At 44.0% G+C, this 14,037-nt stretch overlaps 1 protein-coding gene across 1 annotated transcript in view; it reads right to left on the reverse strand.

Moving 5' to 3' along the window:
- The window catches only part of ETFA (electron transfer flavoprotein subunit alpha), a 456,279-nt gene that overhangs the window by 79,810 nt on the left and 362,432 nt on the right, over positions 1-14,037 (reverse strand). Inside the window, exon 10 of the mRNA XM_078685235.1 lies at positions 7,487-7,552. Coding sequence (XP_078541361.1) covers positions 7,487-7,552 — 66 coding nt within the window. The remainder of the gene's footprint in view (positions 1-7,486; positions 7,553-14,037) is intronic.

A 14,037-nucleotide genomic window follows, 5' to 3' on the forward strand; every position in this document is an offset into this window, starting at 1 on the left:
CCAATGATCTCATGCCCCACCCAAAGAGGAGGAGAGACGGATGCAGTGTTGCTCTTCAATCGATTATCACATACCCCACCCAAAGAGGAGGAGAGACGGATGCAGTGCTGCTCTCCAATCGATGATCCCATACCCCACCCAAATAGGAGGAGGAGAGTAAGATGCAGTGCTGCGCTCCAATCGATGATCACATACCCCTCCCAAAGAGGAGGAGGAGGAGGAGGAGGAGGAGAGACGGATGCAGTGCTGCTCTCCAAACAATCCCATACCCCACCCAAAGAGGAGGAGGAGAGACGGATGCAGTGCTGCTCTCCAATCGATGATCACATACCCCACTCAAAGATGAGGAGGAGAGACGGATGCAGTGCTGCTCTTCAAATGATGATCACATAACCCACCCAAAGAGGAGGAGAGGCCGATGCAGTGCTGCTCTCCAATCGATGCTCACAAACCCCAACCATAGAGAAGGAGGATAGACGGATGCAGTGCTGCTCTTCAATCGATGACTACATACCCCACCCAAAGAAGAGGAGAGACAGATGCCGGGCTGCTCCCCAATCGATGATCATATACCCCACCCAAAGAGGAGGGGAAGAGACAGGTGCAGTGCTGCTATTTAATCGATGATCACATACCCCACCCAAAGAGGAGGAGGAGAGACAGATGCAGTGTTTCTCTCCACTCGATGATCACATGACTGCACAGCACCGCTAAGACCTGAATCAACAACCAGACAAGAAAACTACTAGTGTTCAGTCCTCGCATCTCCAAAAATAAACAGTGTGTAGATGTGCTCTGCTTCGACCATTAGAACGACTGATGGTCCTGGTAGTATCAAAGCCCGAGGCCCTAGCAATGCATGCAACCACGTCTGGCGCCACATATTGGCGAAAATGAAGCCATGTATGTAGTGCCAGGGTCCTCAAATATTAACAATCTGCTTCTATTTGGGAATGCTCATTTAGACATTTAACAGTATAGCTGCATTTGCAACTAGCAACATTCCTACAGGCACGCATTGGCCCTGGACCCGGCTCTGGTGAGCACCTACTGGTACCTGTTCAATTTTTCCATCAGAGCATGCAGCGTGGGCATGGTTTAGCTGACAATTCTGGACTATTCTGCTGGATCTAAGAATGGTCCAGGCTTCCGCTTCTCCTCTGCACCCCAAGCATGGTTAGAGTCAGGTACAGAGTTTGTCTGTGGAAGGCGAGATCCTGTAGCGCAGTTGATAGGCACTCTCTGGAAGACAGAACATGTCACCAGTTTTAAAGGGAAGAAATCCTGGCTTTTTGGAGTTCTGTTTCCATGTGTTCTCCTGTGACAGCCTTGGATAGTTAAGTTTTATTTGACATTTCGTGATTTGTAATGCTGTAAAATAATCTCAACAGAACGGACTGTTCTTTTCCACTGGCATCTTCACAACCACCCACTTCAATTATAAATAAATATTTTATTTTTAGTAAATAAATGCATAGAACCTGTGAACGACCAGAGCTATTAGCTTTCAGCATGTCTAGTTTTGATGTTTTTATAATGGTTAAGTGTAATATTGTCACTCGACAACTTCACTTGTTTAACTGGGTTTATTAAAGCATTTGCAGCAACGCCGCATCCACCGTCAAGCCGCGTTCAAACAACTCCAACCGTCCTTCTCAGAACCTCCGATCACCCACATCCCACAACTTCACACTCCAGGTATCCTTGGATACCTGGATACCACACAACGACCCCCCTTAAAACAAATGAGACATTACTTGCTTCAAATTCTATACATGTACACACTTTGAACGCGTTACAATAAAGATGAGGTATAAAATTATCAATAACAACGTATACATATGCATTGCCCTGGAACAAGAAATCACAGGTGGAGAAATGATATACAAGGCATCAAAACTGGTTTTCCTTAAAACTTGCTTAGTCCCACTAAAATCGTGCATATTTTTTTTAATGTTCAGAAGGGTCTTAAACTCCTGTTACTGTGTCAGGAGCCAGCCACACCTGAAGTATTGTGTTTCTCCTGTGGAGAATTGTCACTCTCTTGAACTACATCTGGGCCTTTTTTTCATGGAATTTGTGGTACTCTACCAGTGTCTCCTCCCTATGTTTTGCAACCTCCACCACTCTGCCCAAATTCGGTAATCTTCAAGTTTAACTTCATTTAAAAACAGTTTAACTACTCTTTGAGAGTTACCATACCTTGTTGTTTTTGTCACCCTCATAGGCAGTTTTATCCTGACCAAATCCCCCACAGACACCACAGTACTTTTTAACGCATGTCTCCTGTCATACAGCCGTTTCCTGTACAATTTGTTTTCTTGTTGTCGTTTTCCAATCTAAACCCCCCTTCTCATTCCTTCCTTTGTGATGATTAATCCAGGGCGAGGACATCAAAGAGCTGGGCTCTCTTCCTCTAAACAACTCACAGGGTACCTTTGCCTGTGACTGAGTGTGGTGTGAGGTGATACATCTCCACTCTTGTCTGAATGTACTCCCTCCAAATTCTTGCTTCTTGTTTCGCTACTTGTATAGCTTCTTTGAGCACTTTGTTAAGCCTTTAACCCACCCCATTACTTTCTGGGTGGTACAGAGCACACTTCTTGTAGAGAATACCCCTTTGTGAGAGGTAGTTTTCCATTTCTCTGGAGACCAGCTGTACTCCATTGTCAGTCAAAATGGAATCTAAAACCCACTCTTTTGTAAAAAATCTCCTTTAACAATTTCACTACATTACTTGTCTCAAAGGCCTGAGTAACATTTACCTCGGGCCATCTAGAGAACAAGTCTACCAAACCCTAATAATGCCCTGAGTCACTGTACCCAGAATGCCTAGGGCTACTTGCTCCCAAGGTTTCTGGGGTTGTTTTGTTAACACCATAGGTTGTGTCCTTGCTTTACAGACTTTGCCACTGTTTCTGCAACTCATGCACTTCACAGTTTCCCGCCTCGCCTGTTTATCTAGCTCTGGCTATCAAAGATGCAGTCTTCGCCTTTCATTGGTATTACAGATGCCCAGGTGTCCCCCAATATGCCAGGCTCATCAACCTAAACATTAGCCAAACCAGAGGGACCACTTTGGTGCCCGTCCACACTATTCCATGATGTGCTGCTAACTTATTCCTGACCTCCCAAAACTCCCTGCACGATAGAGTCAAATTTTTGCATTCACCCCAGCCTTTCGCTAGGAGTGCTATCACTTGTGTTAAATCCTCATATTTGACCAACTGATCCCTACAGTCTTCCCTACTCACAATGTCTTCAGTGATTCCACATACCTCAAATTCATCCAATTTCCACAGGTGTTCAAGTGGTTCCTCCAACCCCTGCGTTTCCACATTCCCCAATCTCAATAAGCAATCTGCGACGCAATTTTCCTTGTATGTATTGCATCTTAAAACTGAAGTCTTGTAATGAAATTATCCACTTACAAATTGTACTTGATACTGCATCAATTCCCTTTCTGTCAAAAATCTTTTTTGTGGTTTGTGATCTGTTTAAACAAAGTGTGTGCCCCAGAGAAAATTCTTTAGCTTTTTAATGGCCCACATTATACATAGCGCTTCTCTCTCTCTCTCTCTCTCTCTCTCTCGAGTATCGAGTCTCAGGAACCTTTAACTCCTTGACAAAACATAGTGTGCTGTCCATTACCTACACCTTGTTTAAGAACAGCACCTAACCCTTTAGCATTAGTGTCCGTAAACAATATCGATCCATCCCGTCTTCTGAAACTCTTTAATGAACGGGCCTCAGACAATGCCCCTTTTAGATTAACAAATTCTCTGTCACGCAGAGTAGACCACACAACCGTTATACCTTTTTTCAAGAGATTCCTCATGTTATGCACTCGGGCTGCAAAGTTGAGACTAAATTTATGATAATACTCCGCCATCCCCAAAAACATAATCACGCCATCTTTACAATCTGGAACAGCCAACCTCTAGATAGTTTCCACTAAACTATTACTTGGACTGATCCCACAAGCTGTAAGTTTGGGCCCTGCATAAATGATTTCATTGCACTCCAGTTCACACTTGTTTTCATTGCACTCCAGTTCACACTTGTTTTCCCTTAGTGTGAGTCCATGCTGCTTAAATCTCTCAAACACCCTTTTCAAACACAGATTATGTTATTTGAGTGTCCCCAAAGATCAAGACATCGTCTTGGTAGATTGTGACACCTTCAAGACTCTCCAGTACCTTCTCCATAGTACCTAGATAACACAGTAAGGCAGTTATATTAGCTAACGGCAATGTAAATATTGGGTGTACATTAGCAAGAACTGTAATGTTTAACTGAATGTGCTGTATCTTGGCCAACCGCCTCATGACTACACAACTGGCCATTAATCATACCAACCACCACTATCCTATTTGAACAATTTGCTCAAGTCAATGGCAAATATCATTTCACAAAGGCAAATTGGGCAAAGCAATGATTAACCTGAAACAGTTCAATCAGGATGTCCTGATTCGGGTATGATCCATCAGGCACTACCAGGACATCCCCATGCCAGAGTTTTAAAGCATCTTTGAATGGCTGCAGCATGCACTGTCTTTCCTCCTACAGCTACCTCAAGAGAATCTAACATCCTCCTTACTTCTTTTGGTAAACCGGTTAGGCGCTATCCAAACCTTGAACTCCAGCAGTCTATGCCCAATGCTTGGACAGTTCAACCCCCAATGACATGAACCGGTTTGTGAAATTTAGTAGGTTTTCCAAATGATAAGGCGTGTGGATGGAACCCTTTTAAGCCTCAGCTTAGCAATGACAGGACTCCACATTTCCTGCTTGCTTTCTGCCCCTGATGCTACTGATTGAAGTTCAATACCCCAAACCATATACAGGTACTGACGGGATCCCAGCAAAGCAATAGCAAAATGTAACCAAGCAGTATCAATCCGTTCAAATGGGCCTTATGCAGCTGTGTCCAATTAAGGATGCTAGGATTACCTTAATTTCGGCAGGTGTGGCGGGGGTTGGAGGGATCACGAAGACCCATAGAATTTTCTACTGTCAGATCCATTGCTTGGTTTTCATCGTTAAGAAACAGTAACTGAGAAAAGCACCCATGCAACATTAAAAGTGTTGTATGAATGTAAACTTTCTTGGCTCTCTTTGGGCACAATTCCAAGAGTGGAGCTAACATGATAAGGAACTACAAGCCAATGAACAGAACACTAAAGAAGAGCTGAAGCAATCACAATTCATAAAATGTGTGGAGAATAGCATCTGAATGATTGCAGATGTTGTCCGGCCTCAGTACAATTTAATGGTAATCGCATGGCTTAGGTATACTGTATATTTGTTGGTTGGGTGATAAACAATCTACAGAAAAACACCGGAAAATGTTAAACAAAGAGCTACAAGTCTAAAATTCAGAGTATCATAACAAACATTGCTATGTTTTTATGAACTAAGTGAACAGAGAGAAACAATCAGATTTGTTACAGTAATGCACTGTAAAACAATGTCATGTATCAATTGGGTAAATAACATTTACAACGCATCGCTTACACCGCATACCATTACAACGCAAGTCGTTACGACGCGTTGTTACATCGCAAGTTGTTACAATGACTTGCTGTAGGGGGCAGAAGGTGTTGGATTTGTTGGATTTTGAATCCAACACCTTCCCTACTGTTGCACACACTGGTGTTGTAATAGTAAATTATATTATTCCAAACTCCAGCACACCCCTACAGCAAGTCGTTGTAACAACTTGCTTGTAATGGCATGCAATGTAACAATGCGTTGTTGTAACGACTTGCGTTGTAATAGCATGCATTGTAAAAGCATGCATTGTAACAAGTGCTATTCATCATTTGGCTCTATAGTATGAGCCCACAACCCTAAAAATTAGAAAAAGGTCAGTTTTAAGGTGGTAAAAGAGGACAGGGAAAAACTTCCAAACAAATCAAGAAAAGTTTCCGAAACAAATGATGTTCTGCTATGCGATCTATTACTTTGTGTTATCCGCAAAGATCAGTACAAAAAAAATCAGTAAAAAAACAAAAAATGTGCTAACATTAGATCCACACTAAAACAAAGTGTACTTGGAGTAAATTGGTGGACAAGACCCTATGACGAAGTCATGCAGTGAGTACACAGTCTGGGCTACTGCAGGTAATGCTGTGCCCAACATAAGTGAAATCAGTTTTCTGTAGTAATAGGACACACATCAACCTGTGTCCAGCATCTGTCAAGTGTCTAGAGAGAGAAATCCTAACAAATGAAACATACAGGAGCGGATCAGATGGCCCTTGCCAAGGCAGGCGATACAAGAACTTTATCTTGAGAAAACTTTGTGTGTCAGAACAGGCAAAAAACACACATCTGTTTAATATTGGCATGTGCTATAACACGCTGTCTGGAGGCAGTAAGATCAGCGAGGATTAACAATCAAGAATGGTAGTTACCCCAGACTGAGACCTCATAGTTATCTCATATAAAGATGTTATGCCAAAGGTAGATGTGTTGGCAAGAGGGTTTTCAGGTTGATCTCAGTGTTACATCATGGAGCTTCAGGCAGTCAATATCTAACCAAATGTATTTTTTAATTCTTCTTAGTCTAATTGTGCATTACTTTCATAACACCCACCTTGAGTACAGTGCCCGCAGAATGCTTGTGGGCGGTCAGGATACCCAGTGATTAATAATAAGACATACCCAAAAGGGACGGGGAGCACATATGTGTATTATTTTTAAACCCATTACACACAAAACATTTAAAAAGTCTAAAGAAGATATACAAAAAATATAAAAACTTAGCTCCCAAAAATTGTTTTTGATTCTCTTTGTTCTTAGTCCTAAAAATCATAGCCAAAAGGAATATATGACAACTAATACTGAAGGTGTCTTGGTGTTTGCCGATGGCTTTCAAATAAACACACGTTGACCAGAATGTCCCCTTTTTGTCATGGTATCCTAGGGTTATTCCACTAGGTTATTCACTGCAAGATATCCTGCACAATTGGGTTGGCACTGCCTTGGACGAAATGAGACACGTTATTATTTCTAATTAGAAAATTATGCGATTTTGATTACCTATCATTTGTGCTTTCAACATCTTCAGGTGTACCACCAAGGGGAAAGGTCCCTCCTTTTTATCTGAGAAGGCTACCATTTGTGATAAACCAAGTTCAGGCATGACTGTAAATCCCCCCCACACCACTTCCTGTATAAAATGGGAGGAAGTGAGAGACAAGTACCAATAATACCGAAATTCCAGCCCAAAAATGGTCAAGGGGAAACTGATCTGTCCAAGAATCCCACAGCTGTTGCATGGGAACCAAGACTAGAATGGTGTATGCCTCTACAGCCTCACGATTCACACTCTAAATGACTACTCAGCCCACTAAAAGATTCCTTATTTATTATTTACACCACAATGATGCAGTGCAATGCAAAGTAAAGTTTCAATCCCTAAACGAGATCTTAGACATTGCCACAGCAAACAAAGTTACTGCTAGCTGGTTGCACATACCTTGCTATCTTTCATCCCAGCCAAGTGTTGAATTGCTCCAGATATTCCAACAGCGATGTAAAGCTCCTGAAACAAAAAATAAAGGTGGTCAAATCAATAATAGCTCTATGGACCATAGCGATTCATTTAAAATATATATAACATCATAAAAGTTTAGATTTTTCCCATTTGGCGGGTCAGGCATTGTAGTTGCTTTCCTATTCCGTTGGTTGCTTGTATCCTGTACATTACAATCTAAATTGTTTCTAGGTGCTTGGTTGTAAAAAAAAAAAAAAAAAAATCTGGGTTGGTTTGAATTAGAGAGATGCATTTTTCGGTTTCAGCGTAAGTGTCTAAAATAGAGTCAAGGTCAACAATGTGATAAAAATGTATACAATAGAATTGGTCAATAGTCCCCGTCAACCTTAGAGCCTAAACTCTAAAGGACTGGCAAGAACTTGTGAGTCAGAAATTAGATACTTGATACATTCTTTAAGCAATGCTGTTTTGAAATTACAATGGCCCCATGTCAACAAAGGGTTAAAGAATCGATTCAATATAGCTAACCTGCTTTATTGGTTATATAGAACCCCAGGATTAGAATTTCACTAAAAATCAACACTGAAATTACCCAGGAAGGAAGTAGTACAAAACAGATAGAGATCAATGTGTGCCTAGGGCAAGGTGGGCGGCACCCTGGGCTGGACACGGTCAGATAAAACATGGGCCTACTGCTGCATGCAGGTACAAGATACCCCTGTGAATTATAAGCAGAAGCTGATGCATTTTAAGTTTCTTCATCGATATTACTATACACCTGCACGCTTAGTTAGATTCGGGGGAGCAGGATGGAAGATGCTCATTACACCTGTCTTTTTTACACCTGTCCTGGAGCTGTATGAGTGTGAGCCAATACTGGCAAGATGCATTCCAGGTATTGAATTAAATGGTTGGCAATACACAGGATCCCTCTTCCCAGGTTCCTTCATTAGGGGATACTTCCGGATCTGTGAAAGTCGGGCATCTCATATCCATGGTACTGGTCTTAGCTAGGAGGGAGGTGAACGTGTGGCTAAACAACAGAAAGCCTTCAATTATAGAATAACTCCAAGCAGTGCCTATTGCAGATGCGGAGGCGCAACAGCCTACGGCATGACCCAGCGACATATCTTGCCAACCTTCGCTGGCTGGGCCCAATCCTAATGCGACTCAGATATCAAACTCTTAACAGGCCAATAGCTGAAATGTGACTTTTTCTGTCCCTCGAATGTTGCTATCATAACTGTGTTCATTCTTACGCTTCTTCGCTATCGTATACTGCCTATGTACAGTCGAACTGCAATATGTGCGAGCTGCACATGCTGATTATCTGTGGAATTGGTGTATTCTGTTTGGAATGCATATTATTTATTAAAAACTAATGGATAAAAAAAGAGCTCAATGTGAGTCAGTGTCATTGACCTGTCTTCAGGCAGGTGTTCACCTATGTTGAGTGCTACAGGTTTCACTATCCAGAGCACTCACTGCTACTGCTTCAGAGCTCCTTTACTCAGACTGGGAGCGAAGGGCGCTGGGTTGAAGACAGATACAGCGCCTAGCAGTGTGGAGCTTGCCAAGTGACACAGGTTCTACGCTACAGGGCCAACTATCACACAACAAGGAGTAATGCATTTTGGAAGGGGACCTCTGTTTCAAATCTTTGTAGGTGTGCTGGATTAGACAACGTGTCATTGCAAAGATGAACACACACTGTCCATATGTACCATGATAAACCCAACAGTGGGCTTGACATTGTCCTCACTAGAAGAAAAATATTTGCTCACCTTAAAGTTCTATCTCTCGTTTCCAGGTATAGATAGGTGCACGACAGGCTGATTTATCCTCGTCCATAACAGCATGTAGCAGTCAGAAATCAAAAATTACTAGGACACTGTACAATGTTTTGATTCATCTCTGGTGATCCGGGACGAAGGCTGAGAGCACCTGGATGAACCAAAATGACCTCAAACTAAATCCGTCTAGCAAAAATTCAGATTTCTGGGACTCTGGACGAAGGGCCTAATCCTGTTTTTATAGTCAGGGCTGTTGCTACTAGAACTGAATTCAATCTTGATAAATAGATTTCTTAAGTGACTAAGACCTGTTTCTATCAGCTACCAGCCCTCTGCCAAATATTCATTGTTCTCGCATTTGATCACAGAATTATTGTGCCCAATGCATTTACAAGGTCTCACACAGAATAGGGCAATTCTGTTTATCTTGCCCTTCTTAAAAATAAAAGCATCTTTCCCTTACAAAAAATCCACAGATGTGTTTTCAATTTGAAAAAACTCAACTCTATGAAATCATCTATGACTATTAAGTACATTGCTTACCTGTCATAAAACTCATTATCTTTTTTTTTTTTAATCGTCAATATTGGTGATTTCACAGTTATATATAGAATATAATCTGCCAGCTTTATTATACAAAAAGAAAAACAGTACAGTGACATTTACACTTATGACGCTTGGTGGGGAACCAGGCTACACTAGGCATTGGTGTCGTTCGATTAAAGAAACCATATCTAATAGTTTGTACATGTCTACATATATGGTCCACTTAGTAAGCAAAAGATCAACAAAACAACGGACTTTTCTCTGTTTTACCTCTTATGCTTTCACATCAAACAATTCACGATAAACACGAACAAATCGATCTCCACTAACCCTTATGTACCATGTGTTGTGAGTCTAATATGAGCTAGGGCGGCTGCTTATGTATGTACTTTTCAGGGGACAGCGGGACCAGCAGATAGAAGGAAAAAGGCAGAAGGAGGAGGGCGAGGGTGGAGAGAGTGTCACCCCCGGGAGGGGATAGGTGCATGCAATTTACCTTCCCCAAACAACAAGTACTCACCACTGCATGGGTTGGACTGTTGGGATCCCGGGGTGGATAAGGAGTAGTTTCTGTCCTGTAACTCCAGTTCTGTAGTAGGGGTATCTCTGTTATAGTCCTAATCTAGTGAATAGTCCCGCCCATGTGCGTGGACCCCGGCAATCAAAAATAATCTCTTAAGTTGTCAGAAAATTGCAGAACTGCAAAGACACTTAAGAGAAAATTTAAAGACAAATAATGCAGCCTATATCCACAGGCTACACTGTCCAGTACTTCAACTAGAAATTCCACCAAAAATCCACAAACAGCAAAGCCTGTCCAGATTTCCCTTGCTTTTACTGCAAAACCCCTCAGGAATGATAGAGAGGAAGACCTGGACAGACAAGCCCCATAGGCTGCCATTATGTGGCTTAAATAGGATACTGTGCCTTTAAGAGAACCTTCCAGAACCTTCTCTCAGTATCCCAGAATGCATAGCAGGTCCAACTTACTTTCAGTTCTTTTTGAAGGCGTAAAACGCCAGACCTGTCACATTCCTTAAGGAACATTTCTCTCCACCGGGGAGGCGGGAGGGCGCTTATGACTATAACAGAGATACCCCTACTACAGAACTGGAGTTACAGGACAGAAACTACTCCTTCTGTAGTAGGGGATCTCTGTGTATAGTCATAATCTAGTGAATAGAATGGCAAGCCCATTCCCACACCAAAGCGGCGGTTGAGAAAAGAGAATTAACGCCACTATTGTGCGAACAGATTTCGCAGCGAAGCCTGCCCAACCTGAGCGTCTGCCCTGGCATCAGTGTCCAGACAGTAATGCTTAGCAAAGGTATGAACCGACTTCCAAGTGGCCGCCTTGCAGATTTCTGCAATCGGAACATTACGGAGCAAAGCAGTCGTGGCAGCTTTGCCCCTGGTGGAATGAGCCTTAGGCTTACCTCCTAAGGTCTTATTAGCTTTCTGGTAACATAGCTGTATGCAGGACACAATCCACCTAGAGATAGACTGCTTAGAGGTCGCAAGACCCGTCCTGACAGATCCATAATTGATAAACAATTGGTCAGACCTACGAATATCTTTGGTCTTATCCAGATAAAACTTCAATACCCTCCTAACATCCAGGGAATGTAACGACCTTTCCGCTGGAGATGAAGGATTCTGAAAAAACGTAGGCAAAGTTATGGTCTGGTTGACTTGAAAATCAGAAATAACCTTGGGAAGAAATTTAGGGTGAGTACGCATAACAACCTTAGCAGCATGAAATACAGTATAAGGTTCTTGGCAACACAACGCCTGAATTTCACTCACCCTGCGGGCCGATGTAATGGCCACGAGGAACGCCGCCTTCCAGGACAGGTGCTGCAACGAAGCCTTATGAATAGGTTCAAAGGGCTCCTTCATCAATCTGGACAGCACCACATTCAATTCCCATGAAGGCGAAGGAAGCCTGACAGGAGGGAACACTTTCTTCAAGCCTTCCAAAAAATCTTTGATCACAGGGATCTGGAAAAAAGAAGTCTGTGAAGGGCATTTCCTGTAGGCAGTCAAAGCAGCAAGATGAACCTTAATAGAATGGACATTAAGGCCAGACTGCGCCAACTGTAGAAGATAAGGAAGGATGACATCTTCCTTACAAGTCGTCGGATCATAGTTCTTAGACTTGCACCAGATACAAAATCTCTTCCACTTGTAAGCATAGGAAGTCCTAGTGGAAGGTCTCTTAGACTCCTTCAGTATGTCCATGCAATCTGCAGGGAGATTCAGATGACCATATTGCACTAACTCAGGAGCCATGCTGCCAAACTCAAAGACGAGAGGTTGGGGTGCAACATCAGCCCCCCGAACTTCGTTAGAAGGTCCGGCCTGCACGGCAGCCTAATGTGAGGAAGGAGAGACCGGTGAAGCAGGTCCGTGAACCACCACTGTCTGGGCCATTCCGGGGCAATCAGTATCATCCGCGCCCTGGACTGGGACAGCTTGATGAGAACCGTCGGAATCAGGGGAATGGGTGGAAAAGCGTACAGAAAGCTGTTTGACCAGTTGATCCATAACGCATTCCCCAGCGTCCCCGGCTGGTAGTACCTGGAGGCGAAGTCTCGGCATTTGCTGTTTTCTGCGGTGGCAAACAGATCTACGTCTGGAGTCCCCCACCTTGCGAAGACTTCTCCTAGTACTTCGTCGTTTATGACCCATTCGTGGTTTTCCTGAATCAGTCTGCTCAGCGCGTCTGCCTGAACATTCTGCACACCTGGCAGATGGGTAGCCGTTATCGTCAGTCCTCGAGCCAGAAGCCAGCGCCAGATCGCCTGCGCCTCCTGCGACAGGGTGCGTGACCTCGATCCTCCCTGCTTGTTGAGGTAATACATTGTGGTTGTATTGTCCGTCTGCACAAGGAGAGAGTCGGTCTGGAAGGACGGGTGAAAGGCCTTCAGTGCCAAGTGAACAGCTCTGAGTTCCAGGAAATTGATGTGGTACGTGGACTCCGCCGGAGACCACGTCCCTTGAATCTGTAGGTCTCCAGAATGCGCTCCCCAGCCCTGGAGAGAAGCATCCGTCACGACAACCTGAGCGGGAATGTCCTTGTGGAAGGGAACCCCTCTGAGGAGATTCTCCGCCGAACACCACCACTTCAGAGAATGAAGAGCATGCAGAGATAGGCGTATCTTGTCGTCCCAAGATCCTCTCCTCTGATCCCACTGATCCTCCAAGCACTCTTGCAACGGTCTCATGTGCAGCCGAGCATGTGGCGTCAGGAAGATACAGGAGGCCATCGATCCCAGCAGAGAAGACACCGTCCTCACTGTCGTGGATGGAGCGGACATGAGAGCCCGAGCCTTCCGAAGTAGTGATAATCGTCGCTCCTCCGAAGGAGACACGCTTGCTGACAGCGTATGGATGGAGGCTCCCAAGTACTGAATTCACTGGACTGGAGTCGGAACCGACTTGGACATGTTGATGTGCAACCCCAGTTTGTTCAAGAGAACGCACGTCTTCTGGAAGTGTGCTTGCGCTTCCGCGAAGGAGGAAGCCTTGATCAACCAGTCGTCCAGGTAAGGGTAGACAAACACCTTGTTCTTCCTTAGGTGTGCTGCTACCACCGCCATGCACTTTGAGAATGTTCTCGGTGCAGACTTCAGTCCGAATGGCAGTACTGTGTATTGATAGTGATTGGCGCCGAATTGGAACCGCAGGAACTTCCTGTGTTTGTGTGCAATGGGCACATGGAAGTAAGCATCCTGGAGGTCGATGGCACACAGCGAGTCTCCCCGTTGCAGCTGAGGATAAATCTGATGCAACGACAGCATGCAAAACTTTTCTCTGCGAATCCATTTTTTTGCTTGTCGCAAATCCAGAATGGGCCTGAACTCGTTCTTGTCCTTTTTGCGAACCAGAAAGAAGCGGGAGTACAGACCCCTTCCCCTTTGAGACAGAGGTACGACTTCGATCGCCCTTTTCCTTAACAGGATATCGGCCTCCGCCTGGAGCTCGCACAGCTGATACTGCGAGCTGACCGGAGGGATCGATGGAGGAGGGCTGGTGAACCGAAGACTGTATCCATTGCAAACAATATTCAGCACCCACTTGTCCTGAGTAATTTTTCTCCACTCTGCCAGAAAAGATTGAATGCTTCCCCCCCACCGGAGCGGGTAACAGTTGACGGGGAAGTTAGTGCTCAGGGCCTAGACCCGGCCTGGC

This window comes from Lissotriton helveticus, chromosome 3_2 (genome assembly GCF_964261635.1).
Source record: "Lissotriton helveticus chromosome 3_2, aLisHel1.1, whole genome shotgun sequence".
In the NCBI taxonomy this organism is placed as follows: Eukaryota; Metazoa; Chordata; class Amphibia; order Caudata; family Salamandridae; genus Lissotriton; species Lissotriton helveticus.